The following is a 26,582-nucleotide window of genomic DNA, read 5'->3' on the forward strand; positions in this document are numbered from 1 at the left end:
TGTGTTTTTGTGAATTAAAAGTAAAAAAGTGTATTTTTTTAAAATTGTGTTTGAAAAATCACTGCACGAATACTATGTGTCATAAAAAATTGCAGCACCCACCATTTTATTCACTAGGGTGTTTGCTTTAAAAAAAAAAAAATATATATATATATATATATATATATACAGTCATGGCCGAAATTGTTGGCACCCTTGATATTTTTCCTGAAAATCAAGTATTTCACACAAAAAAGGTATTGCATTAACACATGTTTTGCTATACACATGTTTATTCCCTTTGTATGTATTGGAACAAATATAAAACAGAGGCAGAAAAGCAAATATGACATAATGTCACACAAAACCCCAAAAATGGGCTGGACAAAAGTATTGGCACCCTTAACTTAATATTTGGTTGCACACCCTTTGGAAAACATAACTGAAATCAGTCGCTTCCTATAACCATCAATAAGCTTCTGACACCTCTCACCCGGAATTTTGGACCACTCTTCCTTTGCAAACAGCTCCAGGTCTCTCTTATTGGAAGGACACCTTTTCCCAACAGCAATTTTAAGATCTCTCCACAGGTGTTCAATGGGATTTAGATCTGGGCTCATTGCTGGCCACTTCAGAACTCTCCAGCGCTTCTTTGCCATCCATTTCTGAGTGCTTTTTGACGTATGTTTGGGGTCATTGTCCTGCTGGAAGACCCAGGATCTTGGACGCAAACCCAGCTTTCTGACACTGGGCCCTACAGTGCGACCCAAAATCCTTTGGTAATCCTCAGATTTCATGATGCCTTGCACACAGTCAAGGCACCCAGTGCCAGAGGCAGCAAAACAACCCCAAAACATCATTGAACCTCCACCATATTTTACCGTAGGTACTGTGTTTTGTTCTTTGTAGGCCTCATTCCGTTTTCGGTAAACAGTAGAATGATGTGCTTTACCGAAAAGCTCTATCTTGGTCTCATCTGTCCACAAGACGTTTTCCCAGAAGGCTTTTGGCTTACTCAAGTACATTTTGGCAAACTGTAGTCTTGCTTTTTTATGTCTCTGTGTCAGCAGTGGGGTCCTCCTGGGTCTCCTGCCATAGCGTTTCATTTCATTTAAATGTCGACGGATAGTTCGCGCTGACACTGATGCTCCCTGAGCCTGCAGGACAGCTTGAATGTCTTTGGAACATGTTTGGGGCTGCTTATCCACCATCCGGACTATTCTGCGTTGCAATCTTTCATCAATTTTCCTCATCCGTCCACGACCAGGGAGATTAGCTACAGTGCCATGGGTTGCAAACTTCTTGATAATGTTGCGCACTGTGGACAAAGGCAAATCTAGTTCTCTGGAGATGGACTTGTAACCTTGAGATTGTTGATATTTTGCCACAATTTTGGTTCTCAGGTCCTCAGACAGTTCTCGTCTCCTCTTTCTGTTGTCCATGCTTAGTGTGGCACAGACAGACACACAATGCAAAGGTTAAGTGAACGTCTCTCCTTTTATCTGCTTTCAGGTGTGATTTCTATATTGCCCACACCTGTTACTTGCCCCAGGTGAGTTTACAGGAGCATCACATGCTTGTAACATTCTTATTTATCCGCAGTTGTGAAAGGGTGCCAATACTTTTGTCCAGCCCATTTTTGGAGGTTTGTGTGACATTATGTCGAATTTGCTTTCTTTCCTCCCTTTTTTTGTTTTGTCCCAATACACACAAAGGGAATAAACATGTGTATAGCAAAACATGTGTTAATGCAATACGTTTCGTGAGAAATACATGATTTCCTGGAGAAATATCAAGGGTGCCAACAATTTCGGCCATGACTGTATATATATATATATATATATATATATAATGTTTGGAGGTTTAAATTAATTTCCTAGCAAAAAATACTGTATGGTATCCCCATACTCGATAGAAGTACCAGAATGTATTTTGGGGTGTAATTCCACATATATCCATGGCGTGTGCAAGAAATATATCATTTAAATGACAACTTTGCGTACAAAAAAAAATGTTTTTGTCATTTTCCAGAAACTTGGGGAAAAATTTTTTTTCCATGGACTCAATATGCCTCTCAGTAGATAGCTTAGGGTGTCTACTTTCTGAAAAGGGGTCATTTGTACTATCCTGGTATTTTAGCACCTCAAGAAATGTGGTGGGCAGTAAGAAAGTAAAAGCTGTGTAAATTTAATTATCTATACCATAGTTTGTAGATGCTATAACTTTCACACAAAGCAATACATATGTATATACAGTTATTGGGATTTTTTAACCAAAACATGTAGCAGAATACATTTTGCCCTAAATTTATGATGAATTTTTTTTGGGATATATTTTATGACAGAAATTAGAAAATATAGTTTTTTTCAAAAACATTTTTTTTTTCTCAAAACGTTTTAAAAAGCTCACAGGTGATCAAATGCCACCAAGAGAAAGCCCTATTTGTGTGAAAAAAGGATGTAAATTTAATTTATGTACCATATTGCATGACTGCGCAATTGTCAGTTAAACTAGTGCAGCGTTGTATAGAAAAAAAATGGCGTAAATTGCAGTATCTATACCATAGTTTGTAGATGCTATAACTTTCACACAAAGCAATCAATATACACTTCTTTGGATTTTTTTGCCAAATACATGTAGCAGAATACATTTTGGCCTAAATGTATAACTAACTTTGAGTTTACTATATATTTTTTATAGCCGAAATTAAAAAAATATCATTTTTCTTCAAAATTTTCAGTCTTTTTTTGTTTATAGCGCAAAAAATAAAAAGCGCACAGGTGATCAAATACCACCAAAAGAAAGCTCTATTTGTGTGAAAAAAAGTACGTCAATTTTAGGCCGTTCCTAACCTCAGAAACCACTAAGCAACTCATTCACTCCCTTATTATATCACGCCTCAACTACTTTAACTCCCTCCTTATTGGCCTACCTCATCGCAGGCTATCCCCGCCTCAGTCTATCATGAATGCTGATGCCAGACTCATCCACATAACTAACCGTTCTGTATCTGCCACCCCTGTCTGCCAATCCCTCCACTGGCTTCCAATTGCACAACAGATAAAATTCAAAACACTAACACTAACGTACAAAGCCGTTCATAATACTGCCCCAAACTACATCACCAATCTTATCTCCAAATATCACCCTAACCGTACTCTCCGCTCCTCACAAGACCTTCTACTCTCTAGCTCCCTTGTCTCCTCTTTCCATGCTCACCTCCAGGACTTCTCCAGGGCTTCCCCCATCCTCTGGAACTCCCTAACCCAATCTATGAGACTATCGCCTACTTTTAGGCGATCTCTGAAAGCCTATCTCTTCAGGGAAGCCTACCCCGCCCTCAGCTAATACTGGAATCCTCTACTCTCCCAACCACTCCATCCGCCACAGTTATTACCTTTTGTACCGCTATCTCCTCCCTACTAGATTGTAAGCTTCAAGGAGCAGGGCCCTCAAATACCTCTTGTATTGAACTGTATTGTTACTGTACTATCTCCCACCATATTGTAAAGCGCTGAGCAAACTGTTGGCGCTATATAAATCCTGTATAATAATAATAATTTTGTTTGGGTACAGCACTGCATGACCGCGCAATTATCAGTTGAATTAGTGCAGCACCGAGTAGCAAAAAGAGGCCTGGTCATTTAAGGGGGTAAATCTTCTGGAGGGCAAGTGGTTAAGCAGGTAAAAGGTCTGGAGTTGATTCTAAGTGTGGTATTTGCATTTGGAATGTATCGCTGTGAACCTACATCATGCGTTCAAAGGAGCTGTCCATGCAAGTGAAACAGGCTGTAAGGATTCAAAAACGAAACAAATCCATCAGAGAGATAGCAGCAACATTAGGAATGGCCAAATCAGCAGTTTGGGACATTCTGAGGAAAGAAGACTGCACTGGTGAGATCAGCAACATAAAAAGGCATGGACGGCCACGGAAGACAACAGTGGTGGATGATCGCAGGATCCTCTCTATGGTAAAGGAAATACTGTGTCCAAATATATATGGACCTAACTATATATAGAATGGGCAAAAGTTTCAATCTCTAGATGTTCAAAGCTGGTAGAAACATCCCCAAAGAGACTTGCAGCTATAATTGCAGCAAAAGGTGGTTCTACGAGTTATTGACTTAGGGGGGCTGAATACAAATGCACGCCACACTTTTCACACATTTATTTGTAAAAAAATTTTAAAGCCATTTATAATTTTCCTTCCACTTCACAATTATGTGCTACTTTGTGTTGGTCTATCACATAAAATCCCAATAAATACATTAACATTTTTGGTTGTAACATGACAAACTGTGGAAAATGTCCAGGGGTATGAATACTTTATATATTTGGGTTCTCTGTCTATTCTGAGCCTGTTTTGGAAACACAGCCCCTGCTGACACAACTGTTAAACTTTGACCAGGAGAACCCCCTGGCTTTGAACCACAACGTAATCACACAGTTTAAGGTGCACAAACATTCTGATTGTATTGAGGTCAGGGTATAAGGAGTACAAGCACAAAAGGAATGACAATAAATGTGCATAAAAAAATAAAAGGTTCAACAGACTGGTCAGATTAGCACAGATTAGCCCCAATCCTTATTTTCTCTGATGCCCTTCAGATGCTCCTGGCTCCACCCCCCCCCCCCCCCCAACTCCCCTACCACTACATTTGAATTCAAACTACTAACCTCTGTAAACACATGTTAGTCATCAAAGCAGTTAATGAGCTAAATATGTGAATAGAAGGCTTGCTGAAAACTAAAATACACAAAAATAGAATGCTAATGAGGCGGCAATGGCAGAGTTCCCCTTTAATATGGACCAATGTGGTAGCACCCAGCTAGTGCAGAATTCTCCTTAAATATGTAAGGTTTTAGCTTGCAGAGTTGAGCTAAGCCCCTACCCCCACATTTCCTGGTTTTTCTAAATTAGCAGGTGACACTCTGAACAGAAACCGCAAATATCCTGTGTATTGCTTTTCACAGTTACAAGAAACGTCAAGAGGCAAATATATGCTTTGTGACGTAATCGCTAGTATATACGCTTGTAAGAAGGGTATACAATTCACTTAGCAGATGAGAGCAGCATGGGCCACCTGCTGGGTCAAAACAGCGCTGTTTTTAATAAACCAGTTGTTTTTCCTCAAGAAGTCCGTGTCCGGAGTTTTACCTGAATTTCAAAAAATTGCTACAACACTGTCTTTGTCTGTCAAGATGTTTAGACATTCACATGATTGCCCCACAATTATAAGTATATGCTTCTGTAGTGCTATCCTTAGAGGAGCCACTGAATTGTTTTGTGATTTCTCTGCACACCTGTTAGATGACACACATAACTCACCCAGCACTTACTGACACACTAGTGTTGGCCATTCGTTATACAAATTTCTTGAGATTTACCAAAAACCATATAATATGAGGTTAAACATAAACACTTTCAGTTGTATCCAAATAGGCAGGCTCTTGCACTACATAGGTGAAGGTAAATCTAAAGGAAATTAGGAAGAAATTGGACAGAAAATTGTAAGAAAATTGCATAGTGTATGGCCAGCTTAGGAGTTATTTCAAAGAGTTTATTAGGCCTATCATAGCCTAAAAGAAGAGATAATTAGCAGGTGTACTTGTATAGATGGTCAATAAGACAATAATGTTAGTCTGAAAGATGTGGTTATAGACCTGCAGTATTCTGACTAACAGTAATTAACAGAACTGAACTTCATTTATTTAACTGAACTTCATTTACTCATCCACAGATATCGCCCAAATCGCCCACTCCGCTCCTCCCAAGATATCTTCCTCTCTAGCTCGCTCATCACCTCCTTCCACGCTTACCTCCAGGACTTCTCCAGAGCCTCTCCCATCCTCTGGAACTCCCTACTACAGTATGTCCGGTCAGCCTCCACCCTGTCTGCCTTTAGGCGATCTTTGAAAACTCACTTAGTTTCCTGTGTTAAAAGTTGTAGGTGAAAAAGTTCCCAGTCTTTGAGGCAAGGTCCCATGTGATGAGCCATCTCTTTGCTTTTCTGAGCTCTCACCCATTTGTGGTCAGCTATGGCAGGGTTCTAAAATATATAAAACAAAGTGAGCGCTCCTGTTAAAAAAGTAAAAGTAAGCAGCTAATAGCACTAAAGGAGATCACAACCACCTCAAGTAAATAAATAAATAAAGTGCAGCGCTAAAAATCAACAAGCAGAAAGTTCAATCTTTAAAATTCGTTATCAAATGTTCGTAAATTATTTCAATCGATACAGTAATATAGTAGACACAGCTATGAGGAATCCGGAAGAAATGGCAGAAATGCACACTCACCGACCGCGCATAGGAAATGCACATGGGTGTATTAAATTCCACAGATGTCGTTCTCCCTCGGGAAGGGGTGTCATCAAACGATGATCTGCTGGACTCACAGGGCCTCCTTAGGATCGGGATGGATCAACTGGGTAAAGACTCCCTCCAGGTGAAGGCTTCCCTCCTCTGGATGTAGTATGTATTGGAAGCTGTGTCTGCTAACCCCTCAATGAGAGGCAAAAAGTGGGAGAGTACCCATAGTGTAGTATGTCAAAATTTTATTAACCACTTGAGCTCCTGAGGATTTACCCCACTTAATGACCAGGCCTCTTTTTGCTACTTGGCGCTGCACTAATTCAACTGATAATTGCACGGTCATGCAATGCTGCACCCAAATGAAATTTACGTCCTTTTTTTCACACAAATAGAGCTTTCTTTCGGTGTAATTTGATCGCCTGTGTGCTTTTTATTTTTCACGCTATGAACAAAAAAAACGCCAAAAAGTTTGAAGAAAAACAATATTTTTTATTTCAGCTATAAAAAATATATAGTAAACTCAAAGTTGGTTATAAATTTAGGCCAAAATGTATTCTGCTCCATGTTTTTGGTAAAAAAAAATCCCAATAAGTGTATATTGATTGCTTTGTGTGGAAGTTATAGTGTCTACAAACTATGGTATAAATACTGCAATTTACGCCATTTTTCTGCTAGACAGCGCTGCGCTAGTTTAACGGACAATTGCGCGGTCATGCAATATGGTACATAAATGAAATTTACATCCTTTTTTTCCCCACAAATTGAGCTTTCTTTCAGTGGTATTTGATCGCCTGTGCGGTTTTTATTTTTTGCGCTATAAAAAAAAAGTCTGACAATTTTGAGGGAAAAAAAACATTATTTTGGACTTTTTGCTATAAAACATGTCCAGTAAAAAAAAAAAATGCAAAAATCAAATTTAGTCATAAATTTCTGCCAAAATGCATTCTGCGACATGTCTTCGCTAAAAAAACCCAATACGTGTAAATAATTGGTTTACGTGAAAGTTATAGTGTTTACAAATGGTGGGAAAGATACTGGGATTTTTAGGGTTTTTTTTATACTAATAATGGCGGCGATCAGCGAATTATGGCGGCGATCAGGGACTTATGGCAGCGACCAGCGACTTATGGCGGGACTGCGGGACTGCGGCGGACATTCTGACATTGGGGGGTACTGACTTGGGGTCACTGACATCCCCAAAAACACTAATACAGTGATCAGTGCAAAAAAAAAAAAATTCCTCATAGCTGTGTCTACTACAGTCATGGCCGAAATTGTTGGCACCCTTGATATTTCTCCAGGAAATCATGTATTTCTCACGAAACGTATTGCATTAACACATGTTTTGCTATACACATGTTTATTCCCTTTGTGTGTATTGGGACAAAACAAAAAAAGGGAGGAAAGAAAGCAAATTCGACATAATGTCACACAAACCTCCAAAAATGGGCTGGACAAAAGTATTGGCACCCTTTCACAACTGCGGATAAATAAGAATGTTACAAGCATGTGATGCTCCTGTAAACTCACCTGGGGCAAGTAACAGGTGTGGGCAATATAGAAATCACACCTGAAAGCAGATAAAAAGGAGAGACGTTCACTTAACCTTTGCATTGTGTGTCTGTCTGTGCCACACTAAGCATGGACAACAGAAAGAGGAGACGAGAACTGTCTGAGGACCTGAGAACCAAAATTGTGGCAAAATATCAACAATCTCAAGGTTACAAGTCCATCTCCAGAGAACTAGATTTGCCTTTGTCCACAGTGCGCAACATTATCAAGAAGTTTGCAACCCATGGCACTGTAGCTAATCTCCCTGGTCGTGGACGGATGAGGAAAATTGATGAAAGATTGCAACGCAGAATAGTCCGGATGGTGGATAAGCAGCCCCAAACATGTTCCAAAGACATTCAAGCTGTCCTGCAGGCTCAGGGAGCATCAGTGTCAGCGCGAACTATCCGTCGACATTTAAATGAAATGAAACGCTATGGCAGGAGACCCAGGAGGACCCCACTGCTGACACAGAGACATAAAAAAGCAAGACTACAGTTTGCCAAAATGTACTTGAGTAAGCCAAAAGCCTTCTGGGAAAACGTCTTGTGGACAGATGAGACCAAGATAGAGCTTTTCGGTAAAGCACATCATTCTACTGTTTACCGAAAACGGAATGAGGCCTACAAAGAACAAAACACAGTACCTACGGTAAAATATGGTGGAGGTTCAATGATGTTTTGGGGTTGTTTTGCTGCCTCTGGCACTGGGTGCCTTGACTGTGTGCAAGGCATCATGAAATCTGAGGATTACCAAAGGATTTTGGGTCGCACTGTAGGGCCCAGTGTCAGAAAGCTGGGTTTGCGTCCAAGATCCTGGGTCTTCCAGCAGGACAATGACCCCAAACATACGTCAAAAAGCACTCAGAAATGGATGGCAAAGAAGCGCTGGAGAGTTCTGAAGTGGCCAGCAATGAGCCCAGATCTAAATCCCATTGAACACCTGTGGAGAGATCTTAAAATTGCTGTTGGGAAAAGGTGTCCTTCCAATAAGAGAGACCTGGAGCTGTTTGCAAAGGAAGAGTGGTCCAAAATTCCGGGTGAGAGGTGTCAGAAGCTTATTGATGGTTATAGGAAGCGACTGATTTCAGTTATGTTTTCCAAAGGGTGTGCAACCAAATATTAAGTTAAGGGTGCCAATACTTTTGTCCAGCCCATTTTTGGGGTTTTGTGTGACATTATGTCATATTTGCTTTTCTGCCTCTGTTTTATATTTGTTCCAATACATACAAAGGGAATAAACATGTGTATAGCAAAACATGTGTTAATGCAATACCTTTTTTGTGTGAAATACTTGATTTTCAGGAAAAATATCAAGGGTGCCAACAATTTCGGCCATGACTGTATATTACTGCATCGATTGAAATAATTTACGAACATTTGATAACGAATTTTAAAGATCGAACTTTTTAGATCAAACTTTCTGCTTGTTGATTTTTAGCGCTGCACTTTATTCATTTATGGCAGGGTTCTGTTCAGCTAGCAGCGCAGTTTCTTTATTTTCACCCCTCCTAGCTTTATAACTGTCCCGTCTTTTCCCTCTCAGCAGCCTGCAGACACACACTCCCCATCAGCCAATCACCCTCCTCCAAGATTTATCCAGACCCACCCAAGATGGCTGCCCCCTGCACTGAATACACTCCACAGACAAGCATTGCAAAGTAGTCTTCTTAAAGATGAATAAAGAAAAAGTGCTCCTGCGCTTATTGATATTTTCCACTCAACAACACAAACTAGACCTGATTGCAGCAGTCTTCTAATTGTGTAAAATTGTCACAAAAAAATCTAATTAAAAAACAGATGAACCACGCATGTCATAAGCATGTGCACATTTTAGACATATCATAAACCAGTCCCATAATTAGTGTAAAAGAAAGTGCTCATGCTTGTGTTCAACAGATGTTCAACAAAAGTTCCCCACATGGACTGATACTCACCCTCATTCCATGACCATCTATCTCTAGAGTGGTCATTAACACTTTTTGGGACAATCCCAGTAAGCCAATGGTCCCCGGATCCTTTAGCCTGTGATCATCTATCCTTAAGGCAGTCCGTGACATATAAGGAACAATTTCCAAAAAATGTTTGCTGTCTCCACAGCTTCGCAAGCAGTAAAGAAATGTGTGACCATATATGAATAAAAAGAAGAGGACATCCCAGAGTGTAAAATTGCTTGGCACCTTTATTGGGGGTAATTATATGAATATACACTCAGAAGAAAAGTGCCTATAGCCCGGCACCTGGTGTACTCAACCTTTTTGTGAGTTAAAGATAGAAGCCGCTGACCTGATCGCTCCTCAGAGCAGCGTGCGTTCCACAGGGCAGATGTGACGTCAGCGGAAGTTGCGTCATCAAACCTCGACATTGGTCATGGAATGAGGGTGAGTGTCAGTCTATGTGGGGCACTTTTGTTGAGCACAATGGAGCACCAATCAGAATATTGAATACAAGTTGAACACAAGCACGAACACTTTCTTTTACACTAATTATGGGACTGGTTTATGATATGTCTAAAATATGCACATGTTTATGACCATGCACGGTTCATCTGCTTCTTAAAGATGGCTGCTGCACCTCTGCATTAATGAATATTTAGTTTAACCTTGTCCACGCTGCAGAAGGATAATACAGCAGCAACAAGGAAAGACGTTCCACAGCAGTTATTAGCTTCAGTTCAGGGTACCCTTTTGTTTGTGGAGTTTACTTTGGTACATGAAGGGAAAGTTAAAGTATCTCTAAACCTAAATTGTAATTTTGGTCATTATATGTAAAACTATGGTATCTACCTGTCTGTATAAGCTAACCAATATGCTGTGATTGTTGGTAAATACCTGGTTGATCCTGCTGCTTTACTCAGCTTCCTATTCAGGGTGGCAATGGAATAGCAGCTGACTCTGTGTATCTTCCATTGCCATTCTCCGCCAAATTCCCCTTCACAAGCTGTGCATTGGCAGTTTCAGCTCTGGAAGCTGCCCCACATGACTAGTTTTATCATCTTTCCAGACAACTCTAGCAGGTTCCCCAACATCTCCTCCGTCTTCCTTTTTCTCTGCCCTTTTTGAAATTGTATCCCATTGCAGGGCAACCCCAGGAATGATTGAGAGAGTCTGGTAGCTGCCCCTTATGTGACCTCTTCAGGCTACACAAGAGGTTTCTGCCATTCTCCTTCCACCCCTCTTGCAAAATGGTCCAGACCAGGGGCGGACTGACAACCCATGGGGCCCCCAGGCAATAGGGGATCACGGGACCCCTGTGTCCTTGCCCAAACACAGAAAAGCCTATGAAAAAGGTACCAGGGGCATCTCATGGGGCCCCCTAGTGACCCTGGGCCCTTGGGCAGTGCTCGAGTTTCTAAATGGGCAGTTCGCCCCTGGTCCAGACAAGATACCGAAGGTCACATGACTGCGGCAATGTGTACATAATATAAGGTTTTTAGAAATAGTATTTTACTTTTGTTTGTATATGCTAAATCTGCTGCATTGGGTTCACTGACACTTTAAAGCAGTATTAAGCCCAAATCCAAAAATGTAATATTTTAAATGGTTTGTTCCAACCATATAAATTGATACATCTGGAAGAGAGCTTTTCTGTTGAAAACCACAGACTTACTGGTAGGATCACCAGATGCAAACAAAAGAAAAAAAGCCTAAAAAGAATAAATGCAGCCATTACATCTCAAAATTAGTAAACTGCAATAAAACGAATGTGTGTTTTTCGGTTTAATACTGCTTTAAGCAATACAGGAACTTTGATTTTAATCTTGTATATTACTTCTGATAAAATGTGAGATTATTTTAATTATACCTTGCTTAGGCAGAATTTTACTGTATCCTTTTTTCACAATAATTCTGACTCACTGAAGATTGGCTTATCTAAGAAATAACGTATAGTTATATTTTGTAAGATATATTATCATAGTTATTGCCAACAGATTTTCAAGGTGAAAAGACCAAAGTTTAAGCTGGAAATTGCAGAAGATTTGCAAGAACATTTGTGAACTTGCATACAGTTTGCATAGCGGATGAGTAGTTATAGTAAAGCCAAGCATGGGCAATTGATTTTCCCAAAGGGTCACATGAGAAACTGGGACTGTTATGGAGGGCCAACCTTAGTCCTACTCAATATTAATCTCTTCCCGACCACTCTATAGCAGAAATATTGCTACAGGGCGGTACGAGTGTGCAAAATCACGTATATATACATGATTTTGCATTTCCAGGTAGGGTATGTGTGTGAGGCACGTGAGTTCCCTACCCGTGACGCCATTTTTGGCTGTGGCTGTCAATCACTGGGTCCCGGACGGAGATTACTCACTGGTGCCCGGTGATTACCGAGCATATCCGACGGGGAGGAGAACTGTTTGTAAACAAAACAGTTCTCCTCCCTGTCAGCTCATGCACACTGCTTTGCATGGCTGTGCACAGCACAGCCATGCAACGCAGTGTGCTTACAGTGAAGCACACAGACAGCCCCATGGTGATACAGCACACAGTTAACCCTTTGATCTCCCCAGATGTTAACCCCTTCCTTTTCAGTACCATTTCAGTGTCAGTGCTTTTTTTTTTAGTACTGATCACTGTATTGGTGTCACTGGGGATGTCAGTGACACCAAGTCAGATCCCCCTAGTGTCAGAATTCCCGCCGCAGTCCCGCGTCCCGCTATAAGTTGCTGATTGCCGCCATTACTAGTAAAAATTAAAAATAAAAAAAAATCCCAGTATATATACCGCCATTTGTAAACACTATAACGTTCACGTAAACCAATTAATTTAAATGTATTGGGATTTTTTTTTAGCAAAGATATGTAGCAGAATACATTTTCGCCTAAATGTATGACGGATTTTGATTTTTTCTTTTTTTACTGGACATGTTTAATAGCAAAAAGTCAAAAATATTGTTTTTTTCTCAAAATTGTCGGTCTTTTTTTTTATAGCGCAAAAAAATGTAAAAACTCACAGGCGATCAAATACCACCAAAAGAAAGAAATGCAGCCATTGAGAAATACTGTGCCAGCATGTGACCTTTGTGATCATTCACAGATTTCACACGTAGTAAGCAATGATGTCAGAAGTGACATCTTGCTTACTACTCTTCATGTGATCACTGATTGGCCAATCAGTGATCATATGATCGGGACCTAACACAGGTTCTGTACAACAATCAGTGTTCCGCTGTGTCCTCTGGACACAGCGGGCACCAGATCACAGTGCACAGGGACCGCGCACAAGCAGGGAAGCAGGAGGACATTTATAAGTGGCCACCCGCTGCTGCATTGCTCCCATCCAACCGTTTATATACATGGGCCGGACAGGAAGTATTTAAATCGTGCCACACAGCTTATAATAAATGAGTAAAACATCATACAATATTACAAGTGCCCAAAGCAAAGTAGTGTAGTGAACAGCCCATAATAATACCTAAATAGCCCTGTGCCACAGTCTTATAAAAGATTAACCTCTACTATCATCAAATCCGGGTGCTCTGCCACCACAGACAAACTGCACCCGGCTTACCAGAAAAAAAGACCCCAAGAGGTCAACGGCACTTGTAGGATAAATTCCAAAAATAAGTCTGGTCACATTGCAGCAGGAAAGGCCCCCTTTGCTACCCCTTTACTTCAAGTGTTACTAAACCCACAACAGTAAAATGAGTCCGTGTATGTAGTAAATCATGCTTGTTATACTCACTGTGGAACCTAAGGGGTTAATCCTCGGCATTGTGTAAAAAGGCCATTTGATCCTGACTTCTCTGCTCCTCCTCTTGTTCAAATGTCCACAACGATAAGACAGACTGAACCCATAGCCCTTCTGTACATGCTAAGTTTAGTGTGTAGTGTATTGCTAGAGAGGTTTTTTTTGTACTTGGGAGAGTGCATGTTATCAGCACAGGACCAATCAGCACTGCCCAGACAGAGGTCAGGGGTTTTGCATCCTCCTAGAGTGGAAAGAAAACTCCTCCTACAAGCTTTGACCAGTGCCCTGCTGAACACTGATAGAAGACACAAGATTGCTGTAACTGCTGATGAAAAAAGGTATTTATAGTGTTTGTTTTGTATGCTTTGTATCATACGATTTGTCATTGTTTGTATGTTTCTTTCAACATGCTTAATAAAAACTTTGGTAAAAGAAAAAAGGTATTTAGCAGTTTATATTTACTAAAATAATTGCACTTTCATGTTCTGTGCACTGTGGGAGACCAGATATAGTGAATGCAAGGTCCTGGGTTTAGTAACACTTTCAGATATATAAAAAAACTAAAAATTCTTCCTGCGCCTAGTAAAACACTCTAATACAGGTTCTATCCTGCTGCTGTGCACTGTGATCAACACAAACAATGAAAAAAAGGAAAAAACAGCGCAAACATAGACCTTTACATGAAATCAATATTACAAAGTGCAAACATAAGTGAAAAAATTGATCAGTGGTAAAGTCCATCAAAATAAACCAAAGTTCAAAAAATATTAGTGCAAAAAAAGAAAAAAAAAAGAAAAAATTTTTTTCAAATTCTTCTTCTAATATAGAGGAACTTCCACCTTCCACCCGTGAAAACCAATATCAAATGCACTCACCAGATAAAGGTGAAAAAAACGCCTCTTAGGAATTTTATGGGATCCTACACCCTCTTTCGTATCCACTCTATAGGAATCCTCCTCTCCACCATAGGCTCCACCATCCGACCAGGGAGAAAAAAATCTCAGATAGTGTAATATTGTAAGACACCATTCATAAGTGAAATCAAGGATTAAGGTCACTCACATTCAATTAAATTATAAAAGGCATATTTATTAGGATCAGCTTCTTCCAGATAAACAGTAGATGCAAGGCAACCTCCCACGGAATCTCACATCACAGCTCCAGGTTACAGCAGAAGCTCTACAGAGACACCGCATATACAGATCCCAAAAGATGGCCGCTGGAACGCACCGCTCAGCGTGCGCTCCACTCACCGGAAGTGACGTCAGACGTACGGAGTACAAACCGGAAATGCGTCAACGCGTTTCGCCCCTCCCATCGGGCGTTCTCAAGACCTTGAGGTCTTGAGAACGCCCGATGGGAGGGGCGAAACGCGTTGACGCATTTCCGGTTTGTACTCCGTACGTCTGACGTCACTTCCGGTGAGTGGAGCGCACGCTGAGCGGTGCGTTCCAGCGGCCATCTTTTGGGATCTGTATATGCGGTGTCTCTGTAGAGCTTCTGCTGTAACCTGGAGCTGTGATGTGAGATTCCGTGGGAGGTTGCCTTGCATCTACTGTTTATCTGGAAGAAGCTGATCCTAATAAATATGCCTTTTATAATTTAATTGAATGTGAGTGACCTTAATCCTTGATTTCACTTATGAATGGTGTCTTACAATATTACACTATCTGAGATTTTTTTCTCCCTGGTCGGATGGTGGAGCCTATGGTGGAGAGGAGGATTCCTATAGAGTGGATACGAAAGAGGGTGTAGGATCCCATAAAATTCCTAAGAGGCGTTTTTTTCACCTTTATCTGGTGAGTGCATTTGATATTGGTTTTCACGGGTGGAAGGTGGAAGTTCCTCTATATTAGAAGAAGAATTTGAAAAAATTTTTTTCTTTTTTTTTTCTTTTTTTGCACTAATATTTTTTGAACTTTGGTTTATTTTGATGGACTTTACCACTGATCAATTTTTTCACTTATGTTTGCACTTTGTAATATTGATTTCATGTAAAGGTCTATGTTTGCGCTGTTTTTTCCTTACTTTCAGATATATGCCTGAGATAAGGTAAATACATTCCAAGCAATGGCTCCAGAATATTATGTAATTCACCATAGGAAAGAGAGTGGAGGAACCATAGTGCATTATCCTTTATAATGCATTTTATTAAATTCAAATGTAGTCCCAAGGATTATAATAGACACAACACATATAAATGGCACTCCATTCAGCTGAGCTTCAATGATATCAGCACCAAAGTGCCACCCTACGCATTTCATCCACGCAGACGTCCTCAGGGGGACTTTTTTCCCACCTTCCTTCAGCAAAGAATATAAATGCTGCTGAAATGTAATAAATTGGTCTTATTTCTGGTTTAAAGGGAAACTAAAGTGTTTTTTGGTCAATTGTATTTATTTTCTTCATACATATACATTTATAAACTGATATTTTTTTCATTATGTTTAATATTTGTATAAAGTTCTTATATTACAAACCTGTAAGCATTCACTCTAAACTTCTGGAGGACAGAGAACCAGATTTGCCCTTACCACCAGCTGGCTACAAACGAATTAACCCAAAATATGTACAGTATTTGCAATATTTCATATTTACCTGACTTCAAATAAACAATATGTTTTTTTACTTCTAATATTCAATATGTTACACTTAATCCCTAATGAGCTTCTCTCATTTGTTTCCTTTCAGTCTGTTTTATATACTATTTAAAGCATTTTGGTATATCTGTTTGATAAGTGTAAAAAAAAACCCCATTGCTCTAATCAGAAATGCAGAGCTGTTATGTGTCTTCTGTACACTTCCTGTGTTAAGAGCCCTCCTAGTTCTTATCTTGGACTACAGAAGGATTAGCTTTTATATTGTAGAGATATGAGTGTGGGAGTGGCTCAGTGGTTCAGCAAAGCACATTTGGCAATGCTGAGAACACTGTGCCCATACAAATGTTGTGTGTTGTCAGCACACAACAGGGTTTAGGAGGTGAGTGCACTGAGTGGTGGGGAATCAGCAGAGTGGGAGATCAGAGCAGGAGACCAGCAGAATGGAGGATCAGAAGGAGATTAACAGATCATAGTTTCAGCAGAACAAAAGGATCAGCAGTGGGGAGTGAAGGTAATAAAGACAGGAGGAATTACTACTGGTCAAGGGGGGCCTAGGGGATGGGGGGTGTATTTACCGAGGAGGGTACTACTGAGCAGGGGGGCTGGTGGGGAATATACTACTGAATGGGTGGGGTACTACTGTGTAGAGGGTTTGGGGGTATGGGGAACGTGAGCAGACAGCAGGAGGGGTGGGAGTGTACTACTGAGTAGGAAGCTGGGGGTGGTAATATGCTACTGAGTGGGAGGTACTACTGAGCAGAGGGGGGGACGATGGGGAGTGTACTGCTGAATGGGTGGGATACTACTGAGCAGTGGGGTACTACTGAACAGGGAGGGTGTATTGCTGATTGGTGGGGAGCAAAGCGATAATGTTTCACTGAGTGGAGGGGAAGTACAACTGAGGGGGGAATTAACTATTGAGCAGGGGGTGCAATTGAGCCAGGAAAACATTGATTTGTGGATCTGCTGAGCCAGGAAAATGCATAAGGAAGGATATACTAAAGCTGGGGAACCTCTAATCAGGAGATCTATTGGGCCAGGAAACTAATGAGCTGGAGATCTGCTGAATGGGGGTACTAATTAGCCTGGAAACTGATGAGTGGGGGTACTACTAAGCCATCAAAAACACACACACACAAAATTAGGTTTTATGAGGTTACAATCTCTTTCAACTCCTGGGAGAAGCTGCCTTATCTCGGTTACGAGGTGAGAAATTACATATGCTCTCTGGCCGAGGGACTCTGTCGATCTTGCGGGGCTTTGTAGCTCTGGGCCCCCTGCTGCTCTACCTGCCAGTGACTTTTAACACACACACATCTGTCACTGTGCCTCTCAGGAAAGGAGGGGGAAGGAGAATAAAGGATAAAGGAATACTTTTAATAAAAAGGGGGACTCTGCGTCCATCTCCGATGAGCAAGTTTGCTACACACGTTGGTTCCCACAGCTGCTCTCCACCATCAGCCGCTGGCATTTGCTCTGCATTACTTGGACCCTTCCTTGCCTAACTCTGCATAGGACATAGAGCCGCTCCAGTTGGGATTCTTATAAGGGATGATAAGTGTGATGCTTTCTTTACCTGATGGGAGTGCGTACATGTCTTTTATTCATTTGTTTTATTAAACTGCTACACTCAGATGGTGGCACCCTTTGCATTTCTGCTTACATTTTACAGTTTGCCCATGCAGTTGTTTTAGGAAAACAAATCCAGCCTTCCTCAATCCTGTAAAAATGTACTGTATGTAAAAATCACTCTTCAAATTGGTAAGTGACATTTAAATATTTATAAAAAATATCCTCTGCCATGGTACAAAGTATAAAATAAGTGTTAGAGGCAGGTGAGAAAGGCAGATAGTACATTTAAAAAGCAAAAATGCAAGAGACTAAATATCAGGTAACAGTAACCTTGAGCAAAGTAATAAACATTCTAAGCAACTAATGGACTTTGTAAGTCTGTAATTGCAGTGGCTTGTACCTTCTTGCTTTGATACACAGAGTCTGGGAGGAGACTATTATCTCTGTATAAATAGTGACTCCTTGTGTCTGTATAAAATATTAAGAGAAGGCAATGGGTGAGAATATAACGGCATGTATATTACACCTGAGCAGTTCCCGGTTTACTGCAATAACATAGCCCAGATGAAGAAGTAGATTTTAGTTTCTTACTTTTGTTTTTAAAATTCCTTCAACAATCATTGTCATAGTAATTTGCCTGTCTCATTATGTCTCCTGCTTTACTGGGTTAGGTTGGCGATTTGAAGCAATATATTGGCCCCTGGCAGCCTGTATCCTGTGCCTGTTCTCAGTATTTGCCGCTGATGAACCTCAAAAAGTAAGACTTCAAGAAGGTGAGATTTTATCTCATTTTGCATCACTAATGAGTAACAATATATATAAATGTTGAGATTATTATGAGACTGGTTTATTACTATTAATTGTGTGGTTTTAAATCAGAAAATCACTTTAAAAGATGTCTCTTTAGTATGTTAATAATTCGGATAGTTAATTATTATATCCATTCAGTGAGGCAAAATGTATTAGGAACACAGTTCACAGTATAAATGACTGCAATATCTGACCTAAAATTGGTACAAAAAGTAGTCACATAACACTACAATATCAATGATCAATGTTCTTCTACTTGGAGTTCATCATTAAATACTGAACATTGGGTGGGTGGCAGTTGGAATTACACTTAGTGTTGCATGTGGCAAAAGGGGGGGTGGGCAAAATAACATCTGCCAGTGAAATTTGGAAATGAAATAGAAAGTTAAACTGCATTTGGGGCTTCATTAAGGAGAAATCTGGTATTATACCATTGTTTTTATCAGATGCATTATGCTAGAAATTACTTTTAGGCCCCTTTCACACGAAGGGTCTGACGAGATCCACCTGTCAATTTTTCAGGAGGACCTGACCAGACCCTCCATTCACCCCTTTGGCCTGGTGAGTATAAACAGACTTGTGTCTGTTTAGGCTCACCTACTTCCAATATGATCCAGACCACTACAAAAAACCTGAAAGGGATCTGATAAGATTCCTTGGGATTTCAGTCCAGCAGAGATGATTGTGATCACTACAGAAATTACAAGTTTCATGGATTTCTGGTAGAAGCAACAAGAAATGTTTTGCACATAAAGAACAGATAAAACAAAGCACTGAGAATGGTAAATTTACAAAGCAAAGGAAAGCAATCGGGGAAGCTCATTGTTAGTATTTGCTTTAAAGAATAACTAAGGGTAAATTTTTAAAACATTTTTTGAGTAGAATGGAGAGGGATTAGAACCCCATGTCACTTTTTATTGCAGTTTGTGCCCCCATTAGGGAGTTTCACCATCTCTGTTTGTTCTGTGTACAGCTTTCATTGAAAATGAAAGTGGAAGAAAATTCCAAATTTTGGGTTGTCCCCAGAAAAGTAATAGAGGGGAAATCTTCCAATGGAGAAGTTCTTGTGGCCCAAGAAACTGCCACAATTTGCAGGAATTTACTCTCACTTCCTGTTTAGCTAAGAGACAGGAAGTGAAAGGAAATCTCCGCATTGGGACACAGATGGCGAAAAAAAAGTCTGAGAGGGGTAATAACCCTCCCTTACTCTATCCAAAATAAAAAAAAGGCTTATAATTCTACTTTAACTTAAATATGGTTCCTTTGGATTTTTTTAATTTGTTAATCATTCCTGTTCTTTGCTCCACCTTGTTAGATAAGCCAGATAAACTACTTTTTTTTTTATAAAAAAAAATGATTTAATTCCAACACAAAATCAGAATTCTATTATATGCAAAATATGTAGCAATTTAGGCTTGAGGTTTTTTTTTTGGGGTCGGGGGGATCCTGTGTGTTCTGGAAGTGAATCTATGAATATCACCAATGGGTGTGCAGACAGAAATAAAAAAAAACGTTTTTTATCTTGCGCATAGGCAGGGAAAGGTTTAGGACACCTGTCAGCTTGCTTTCCCTGTTTGTGTCCCAGCAAGGGTGATTCCCTTCCATTCATAGCAACCGTGAAAGTGTGCTTCTGGGCTCTAACAACAAAAGGGAATATTAACCTGTGAACATTTAGCATTTGAGATTAAGAAGCTTAACACTTGCTATCAGCAAGATGCCGAGTCCATGAAAGGGTCAGATGGTCATTCCATCTTATACTAACACATTTGTCAAAATAAGATAAAATTGTGCGCTTCAAGGTTGTGACATTTATCTGTATGAGGCACCTCTCTGACCCCTGGAAGCAGTTGGGGGACCCCCAGTGGCAGGGTGGGCTGGCATTTTACCCTAGGTTGGAGGTCTGTGGTTGAATGTGGGGGACTGAGAAAACGTAGGGCGCCAGTAGTTTTAATATCTTTTATTTTATATATTTTATTACTGTAGTGTCATCCTTCTTTGGCTACTAGGTAAATTTAAACTTTTTGGCTCCATTTTGGGAAGTGGAGTGGCTGTTGATTGTTTTATTCTGATCAGGGTTCCTGAGCTAAGAGCTTGATTGCTTCCCTCTATCTTGGAAGAAGCTTCCAGAGCATAGTGAGGGAGATTCACATGATTGGTTTAATATTTATCATGCCCTAGCCAATCCCTGGAAGGGGGCATCCAGAAACTGGCTAGGAAAGGGATAAATAGACAGGAGGACTGAGCTGATTGTTCTTTCCTCGTCAGAGAATGTTCCTGGATTCCTAGGACTACTAGAAGAAGGATCAATGAGACAAGAGACTTTTATTTGGGCCTCAGTGATTGCTGGACTGAGGGCCTGAGGAGAATTGCTGAAGAGGTACACTTGCTAAAGGACACTGTTTCAGAGTCCTGGTCTGGAGAAGTACTTTATTATTCCCACTCACTATGGATCTATTTGTAGTGGCTGGGTGGCAGGCAGCTCCTGGGACTTTGCTGGGGACTGATAGATGTGCAAATCAGAAGGCAATCAGTAGCTAAAGATTGTTCTATGGTTTACAGGTGCAGGGCCCTAGACCTACCCACTATTTCCTGCTACGTCCAGAGAAGATACTATTGAGGAACTAGTGAGAAGTTTCTCCTCCTGTTTTGGGTGTTGATCATTTTAGTGTATCCTGTGACTCTAAACCCCTTCCTCCTGTTAAGCTCTTCTGCAATAAACCCTAAAAAGACTTGCCTTAGACTGAGCTTTAATTGTCAGTGTGTTTGGGACTGAGTATGTGAGACTGGCGGCCTCTGTACTATCTAAAGAAGATCTGTCTACTTTCAAAGGTCCCTCTGGGGGTAAGTGGTACATTTACAAGTGGTACATTACTTATCACACAAGGAGAGAGGGATAGGGCTGCAAATACCCCAAGCAACACTTAAAGACTTCCAGTTCTGCATCCAGCTGCTACAATGTAAGAGCCTTAAGCCGACACTGGCAACACTGTAGATAGCACCCCTGGCTGGTTCATAGAATTCTCTGTGTACTGGTTCCCATGCCTCTGTGTGTCCTTAAAAACCTCCATACATCCTCCCAAGAGACAGTATAAGTATTCGTAACCCAGCATCACTGTGGCATCTCATACTTTTGCCAGAGGTATCAGTATACATTCAGGCAGCAGAGAGAAACAACAGCAATATTGAGCTAGGGGAAAACCAAGTGAACAGATAATCTTCAAAACAGCTTGGGCTGACAAACACCCAGCAGGGCTAAATTTAAATGGTCACCCCTGTTAATACAAGGTGGCTACATGTGCATATGTATATTTGTGCACTTATACTTTTTGCTCTGAGTGACTTATAATTTATATATTTTTGTCTGCTCACCAATATGTACATAAATTGTCCATCTAGTAGAAGACTAAGCCATGCTTTTTAACTGCTATAAGAACATATCTGTATACAGATAATAAAGAACTCTTAACCTTCACTCTCAGTGTCAAAGTATTATCCCATCCTGTAACCTTTACTTTTCCATCATGTGGTACTACTGCAGCGCTGTGTGAGTGTGCACCTCAAGGTATATTGACTAACCCATTGTTTTCACTTTTTAGGGTTCCCCAGAGATTGTGATAAGCTTCCAAAGGAAAGCCCAAGTGGTGTTTATGTAATCAAGCCCCACACATCACCTCCACTGGTAGTCTACTGCCACGTGGATGAGGATGGTAAAGGTTGGACTGTAATTCAAAAGAACTCGCATAAAACTGAACTTACATGGCATGAATCCTGGACCACCTACAAGTATGGCTTTGGAAATGTGATGGAGGATTACTGGCTGGGCAATGAGTACATTCATCTTCTCACCTCTCAGAAGGTCTACATGGTTCGATTCTTACTAAAAGACAAAGCAGAGAAAGAGTGGCATGCCGATTATGATATTTTTAGTCTTGATAAGGAAGTTAACGGATATACACTCCGTTTAGGCAGGCACTCAGGCACTGCAGGGGACTTTCTTGCCACATTTGACTCAAACATTATCCATGACAACATGAAGTTCTCTACAAAGGATAAAGATCAGGACCGTTCCTCCAGTAACTGTGCAGCATCCTATAGTGGCTGGTGGTATGATAACTGCCATCTTGTCATGCTGAATGGCAAAAGCTACATCTATTGGAAGAATGTGTGTACTGGAGACTGCGCCCAATCAATGATTATGATCCGACCTACAGGTATTTGCTGAAGACAATACAAAAGAGAAATGGACTATGTGTTATAGCAGGAAACTGTGGAAGTTTTCAATTATGGCGAATAAGCACTACTCTGAATATGTTTTTTCTGCTCCATGAAAAGATTAGTAAAAAGCTAAAGGCACTATAGTTTGCAGCAATCATTTATACCAGAGATGCCTATATTTCATTATTTTTTTCTCACAAATTACATTGCTATGCTTAGCAGTAAATCAAAAGCCAATTGGGTAGCATTTACAACAATATGAACACTGCCTTAAGTTGTATATGTGGTCATTACCTGACTTCACTACTAGTAAAAGCAAGATCACTGTAATTAGTATTAATATGAAATGGCTTTATCTGTCATATTTGGCCATGTGTATTTGAGGACAAATCTAGCAAAAAGTCAGACTATACAACCAACCACTTCTTATATTTCCACTGCACTCCTTACTGTAAAAGGGCCTTAAGTTGAAAGGTGCTGAAGCAACTGCTCTTTGCTTAACCATTGAGAAAATTTGTCACCCGCACACTATGGATCTTTGCTATAAAGTCCAGTTTGTTATTGACAAAACCACATCACAGTGAAGATAGTGCAAGGTTTCTGGTGTCATGCAAAACCCCTTTGTTGGGCATGGCCTGACAAAGGGGCCCTATATGGCCCTGGAATGCTGTACCATTATGTGATCTTCTCAATAAAAATTCAGACTATATAATAAAGATCCAAGGTGTGTTGGCAACATACTTCCTTTATGCAACCAACCAAATTGTGTTTACTGAGATAGTCTTAATGTCTTGCTGCAGGACCCAAAATCATATAATTATGTTTTTAATTTCCAACAGTGCATTTAAAGCAAAAATCAGGCATATGTAAATAGATAATCCCTTAACACACATATTGCTGCTCATCTGGTGTTCTTCAGTGAAATGCTACTTCAAGAACCTTGGGAATTGTCAACTTCAGGTCCCTTTGTCTGACTGATACATCCACGGAAGCTTAGAGCATAGTTCTCTAGTTCTCTTGTAAAAATATTTCAATAATCCAATTAAGGACACACCTGCATAACTATAAACTACTAGAGAGAAATAGGGTTTTGCTCCAGTGGGTTATTGTGGGTGCAAATAGGATCATAAAAAAGACAAGTCAAATGATTTTCAGTGAGGGTAGGAGCAGCTTTAATGTAAACATGTGAGCAGAAATATTACATAGAAACATAGGGGTTTATTTACTAAAGCTGGAGAGTCCAAAATCAGACTCCCTTCTGCATAGAAACCAATCAGCTTCTAACCTCAGCTTGTTCAATGAAGCTTTGGCAATGAAACCTGGAAGCTGATTGGTTTCTATGCAGAAGGGAGTCTGATTTTGGACTCTCCAGCTTTAGTAAATAAACCCCATAATGTCTGCCAATGAAGACTTTTTCTAAAAGGTCTGTTGTGCTGACCTTCGCCTAGACCATCGCCTTCACTAGACCATCGCCTAGTGAATCTCTGTCCTGGAATAGGTATGCAAGATGGGAATTCAGATTTTTTTTTCAGACTTCACTGACTGCATGTTTGTTCCCGGACACTGACTTACTAAGGATGACTTTTCCAGGACCCATGCCATTAGAAAAAAGTCAGCCATCTTCACAGGTTCACTTTAAACCAGAAAGAATATTGTCACAAAAACATTTTGTTCATATATTCTGCAATAGGTTCAGGTTGCATTAACACCTGCGAATGTGCCCTAGCTGTGATTAGATGCAAGAACCCCAGCGGGGGATTCCTGTGATTGGCTGCAAGTAGGCAGCCCCATTGGAAGCAATTGAAGGCTGCCATCCTTGCAGCTAATTGTGCCCATTTTGCATGTAATCTCCCAAGCAGTGATAATATGTGAGTGATTGGCCCTGGATATAGGCATTCTGGAACACTCGCATGCGATCGCTGCATGAGGGATTACATGCGAGTGGGCGCAATTGGCTGCAAGAGCCAACAGCCTCCCATTGCTTTCAATAGGGATGCCTTCTTGCAGCTAATTGCCAGAACCCCCTACTGGGGTTCTTGCATCTAATCGCAGCTATGGTGCTATTATAGTATAGTAACAACGTTGAAAAAGTGATAGGAAAATTGTAGAGGTGGCTGCTTGGCTGATTTGTGTTCCAGAATCTAACCACAACTTTTTTTTTCTTGCTTCACTTTCAACAGTAAACCTGTTGTGAGGAAAGTCCCTTTTACCTCTGGGCTCCAAGTCTATATTAAAAGAAAGGAAAATGGCAATAACATTTAATAGGGAACATAATGGAACTCTGCATCTTTTTTTGGAAAAGCGCTACATCCCATCAATCTCTACTTTAAGCAGAACTAAAAGTTTTATTTTTAACTATTTTATTCTGTTAATAAGTAAAATTCACTACAACGTATACATATTATGTGTAAGCATGTAGATTGTGTTGTCTTTGCATGTGTATATGTATATACCTTTATCTGCATGCAATTGCAAAATGCTAAAAAGGTCTATTTATTAAGCAGAGAATGTGACTTTTACAAACATTCCCTGGTGACTCTCATTGAAAACACTTTGGTCTGGGCAGTACTTCAGCACAGTTTGTGAAAGTCATAGTCACATGCTTTTTTAATATACCCTGAATGTGTTCTATTTGTTTCATAGTGTAAAGTGTGTAATATGTGATATTCACTTCAACTACTTCTAAATAAACTTTACGATCCAATGAGTACTGCATTTTTGAGTGTATGTAAAGACAGAACTTTTTTCCAGTTTAGGGAATGGTTAAAGTGACATTAAACCCTCAGACTTGGATTTAAACTGCATCTGAGCGCCACAAACAAAAATTGCTACTTGATTAATTTTTAATATTCAAAGTAAACTCAACCATCCATCCATGTCGCCATGCTTTATTTTGTTGAGAAAGCAGTTTGAAAAACACCCCCCTAGCATTCATGCCCACACCATCTTGAGTGAGGGCAGATGATTCATGTACAGTAGTATTTACTTCCTGGAATCCATCCGTCCTTAGCTCAGGTATACAGGCAAGAGGGTGTGCTTAGCTGAGAAAACCCCTTCTCCAGGTGAAAGACAAAAAAGTTCCCATGAAAACTAGGCGAGAAACCAGGATGCAACTGCAAAAATTTTTACAAAAAAGTTTAACCGCTTTCCCGCTGCCCTATAGCAGAAATACTGCTACAGGGCTGCGCAAAATCACATATATATACATGATTTGCATTCCCAGGTAGGGGGTGCACGCGCACCACCATTGGCGACCTTATCTGTCGATCAACGGGTCCCGGCCAGTGATTCCCCGCCAGCACCCGGCGATCGCCAAGTATCACTGACGGGGGAGAGACCTGTACAGATCTCTCCCCTCTCAGCTCCTGCACATTGCTTTGTATGGCTCTGCATAGCATAGTATGGCTCTGCAAAGTGCTGTCGCACTTTGAATGACAATTGTGCGGTCATGCAACATTGTACCCATATGAAATTTTTAGCATTTTTTTCACACAAATAGAGCTTTCTTTTGGTGGCATTTAATCACCAATAGGGTGTTTTATTTTTTGCACTACAAATGAAAAAAAAAAGATTTTCTTTGTTTCTATTATAACAGTTTGCAAACAGGTCATTTTTCTCCTTCACTGATGTGAATTTATGAGGCTGCACTGATAGGCAGCACTGATGGGCACTGATAAGCAGCACTGGTGGGCACTTGTAGGCAGCACTGATAGGCTGCACTGAAGAGCACTGATAGGAGGCAATGATGGGCACTAATAGGGGACGCTGAGATTCTCCTCCAGCACCTGGCGATTGCCAAAGAACACTTACAGAGGAGAGGTCTGTATGTAAACAATACCCCCTGTGAACTC

The 26,582-nt window shown here is 40.4% G+C and overlaps 1 protein-coding gene across 1 annotated transcript; it reads left to right on the plus strand.

Moving 5' to 3' along the window:
* Nucleotides 1–18,004: 18,004 nt before the first annotated feature.
* On the plus strand, nucleotides 18,005–25,438 carry LOC149471067 (fibrinogen-like protein 1-like protein). Its single transcript, XM_089657986.1, has 4 exons — nucleotides 18,005–18,025; nucleotides 18,290–18,479; nucleotides 22,113–22,727; nucleotides 24,912–25,438. The coding sequence occupies exons 1-4, from the start codon at nucleotides 18,005–18,007 to the stop codon at nucleotides 24,923–24,925; spliced, it is 840 nt and encodes a 279-aa protein (XP_089514112.1). The 3' UTR covers nucleotides 24,926–25,438.
* The last annotated feature ends 1,144 nt before the right edge of the window (nucleotides 25,439–26,582 follow it).

This window comes from Staurois parvus, unplaced genomic scaffold (genome assembly GCF_062004578.1).
Source record: "Staurois parvus isolate SC_StPar_1 unplaced genomic scaffold, SC_StPar_1.0 ptg000029l, whole genome shotgun sequence".
Taxonomy (NCBI): Eukaryota; Metazoa; Chordata; class Amphibia; order Anura; family Ranidae; genus Staurois; species Staurois parvus.

Excerpts from the sequence above, each read along its gene's own strand:
- LOC149471067 (XM_089657986.1), top strand. The coding sequence starts at position 18,005 with ATGCAAGAGACTAAATATCAG. Across the intron at positions 18,026-18,289 it reads TGCAAGAGACTAAATATCAG|TTTCTTACTTTTGTTTTTAA; the intron begins GTAACAGTAACC and ends AGTAGATTTTAG. Across the intron at positions 18,480-22,112 it reads AAAAGTAAGACTTCAAGAAG|GGTTCCCCAGAGATTGTGAT; the intron begins GTGAGATTTTAT and ends TTCACTTTTTAG.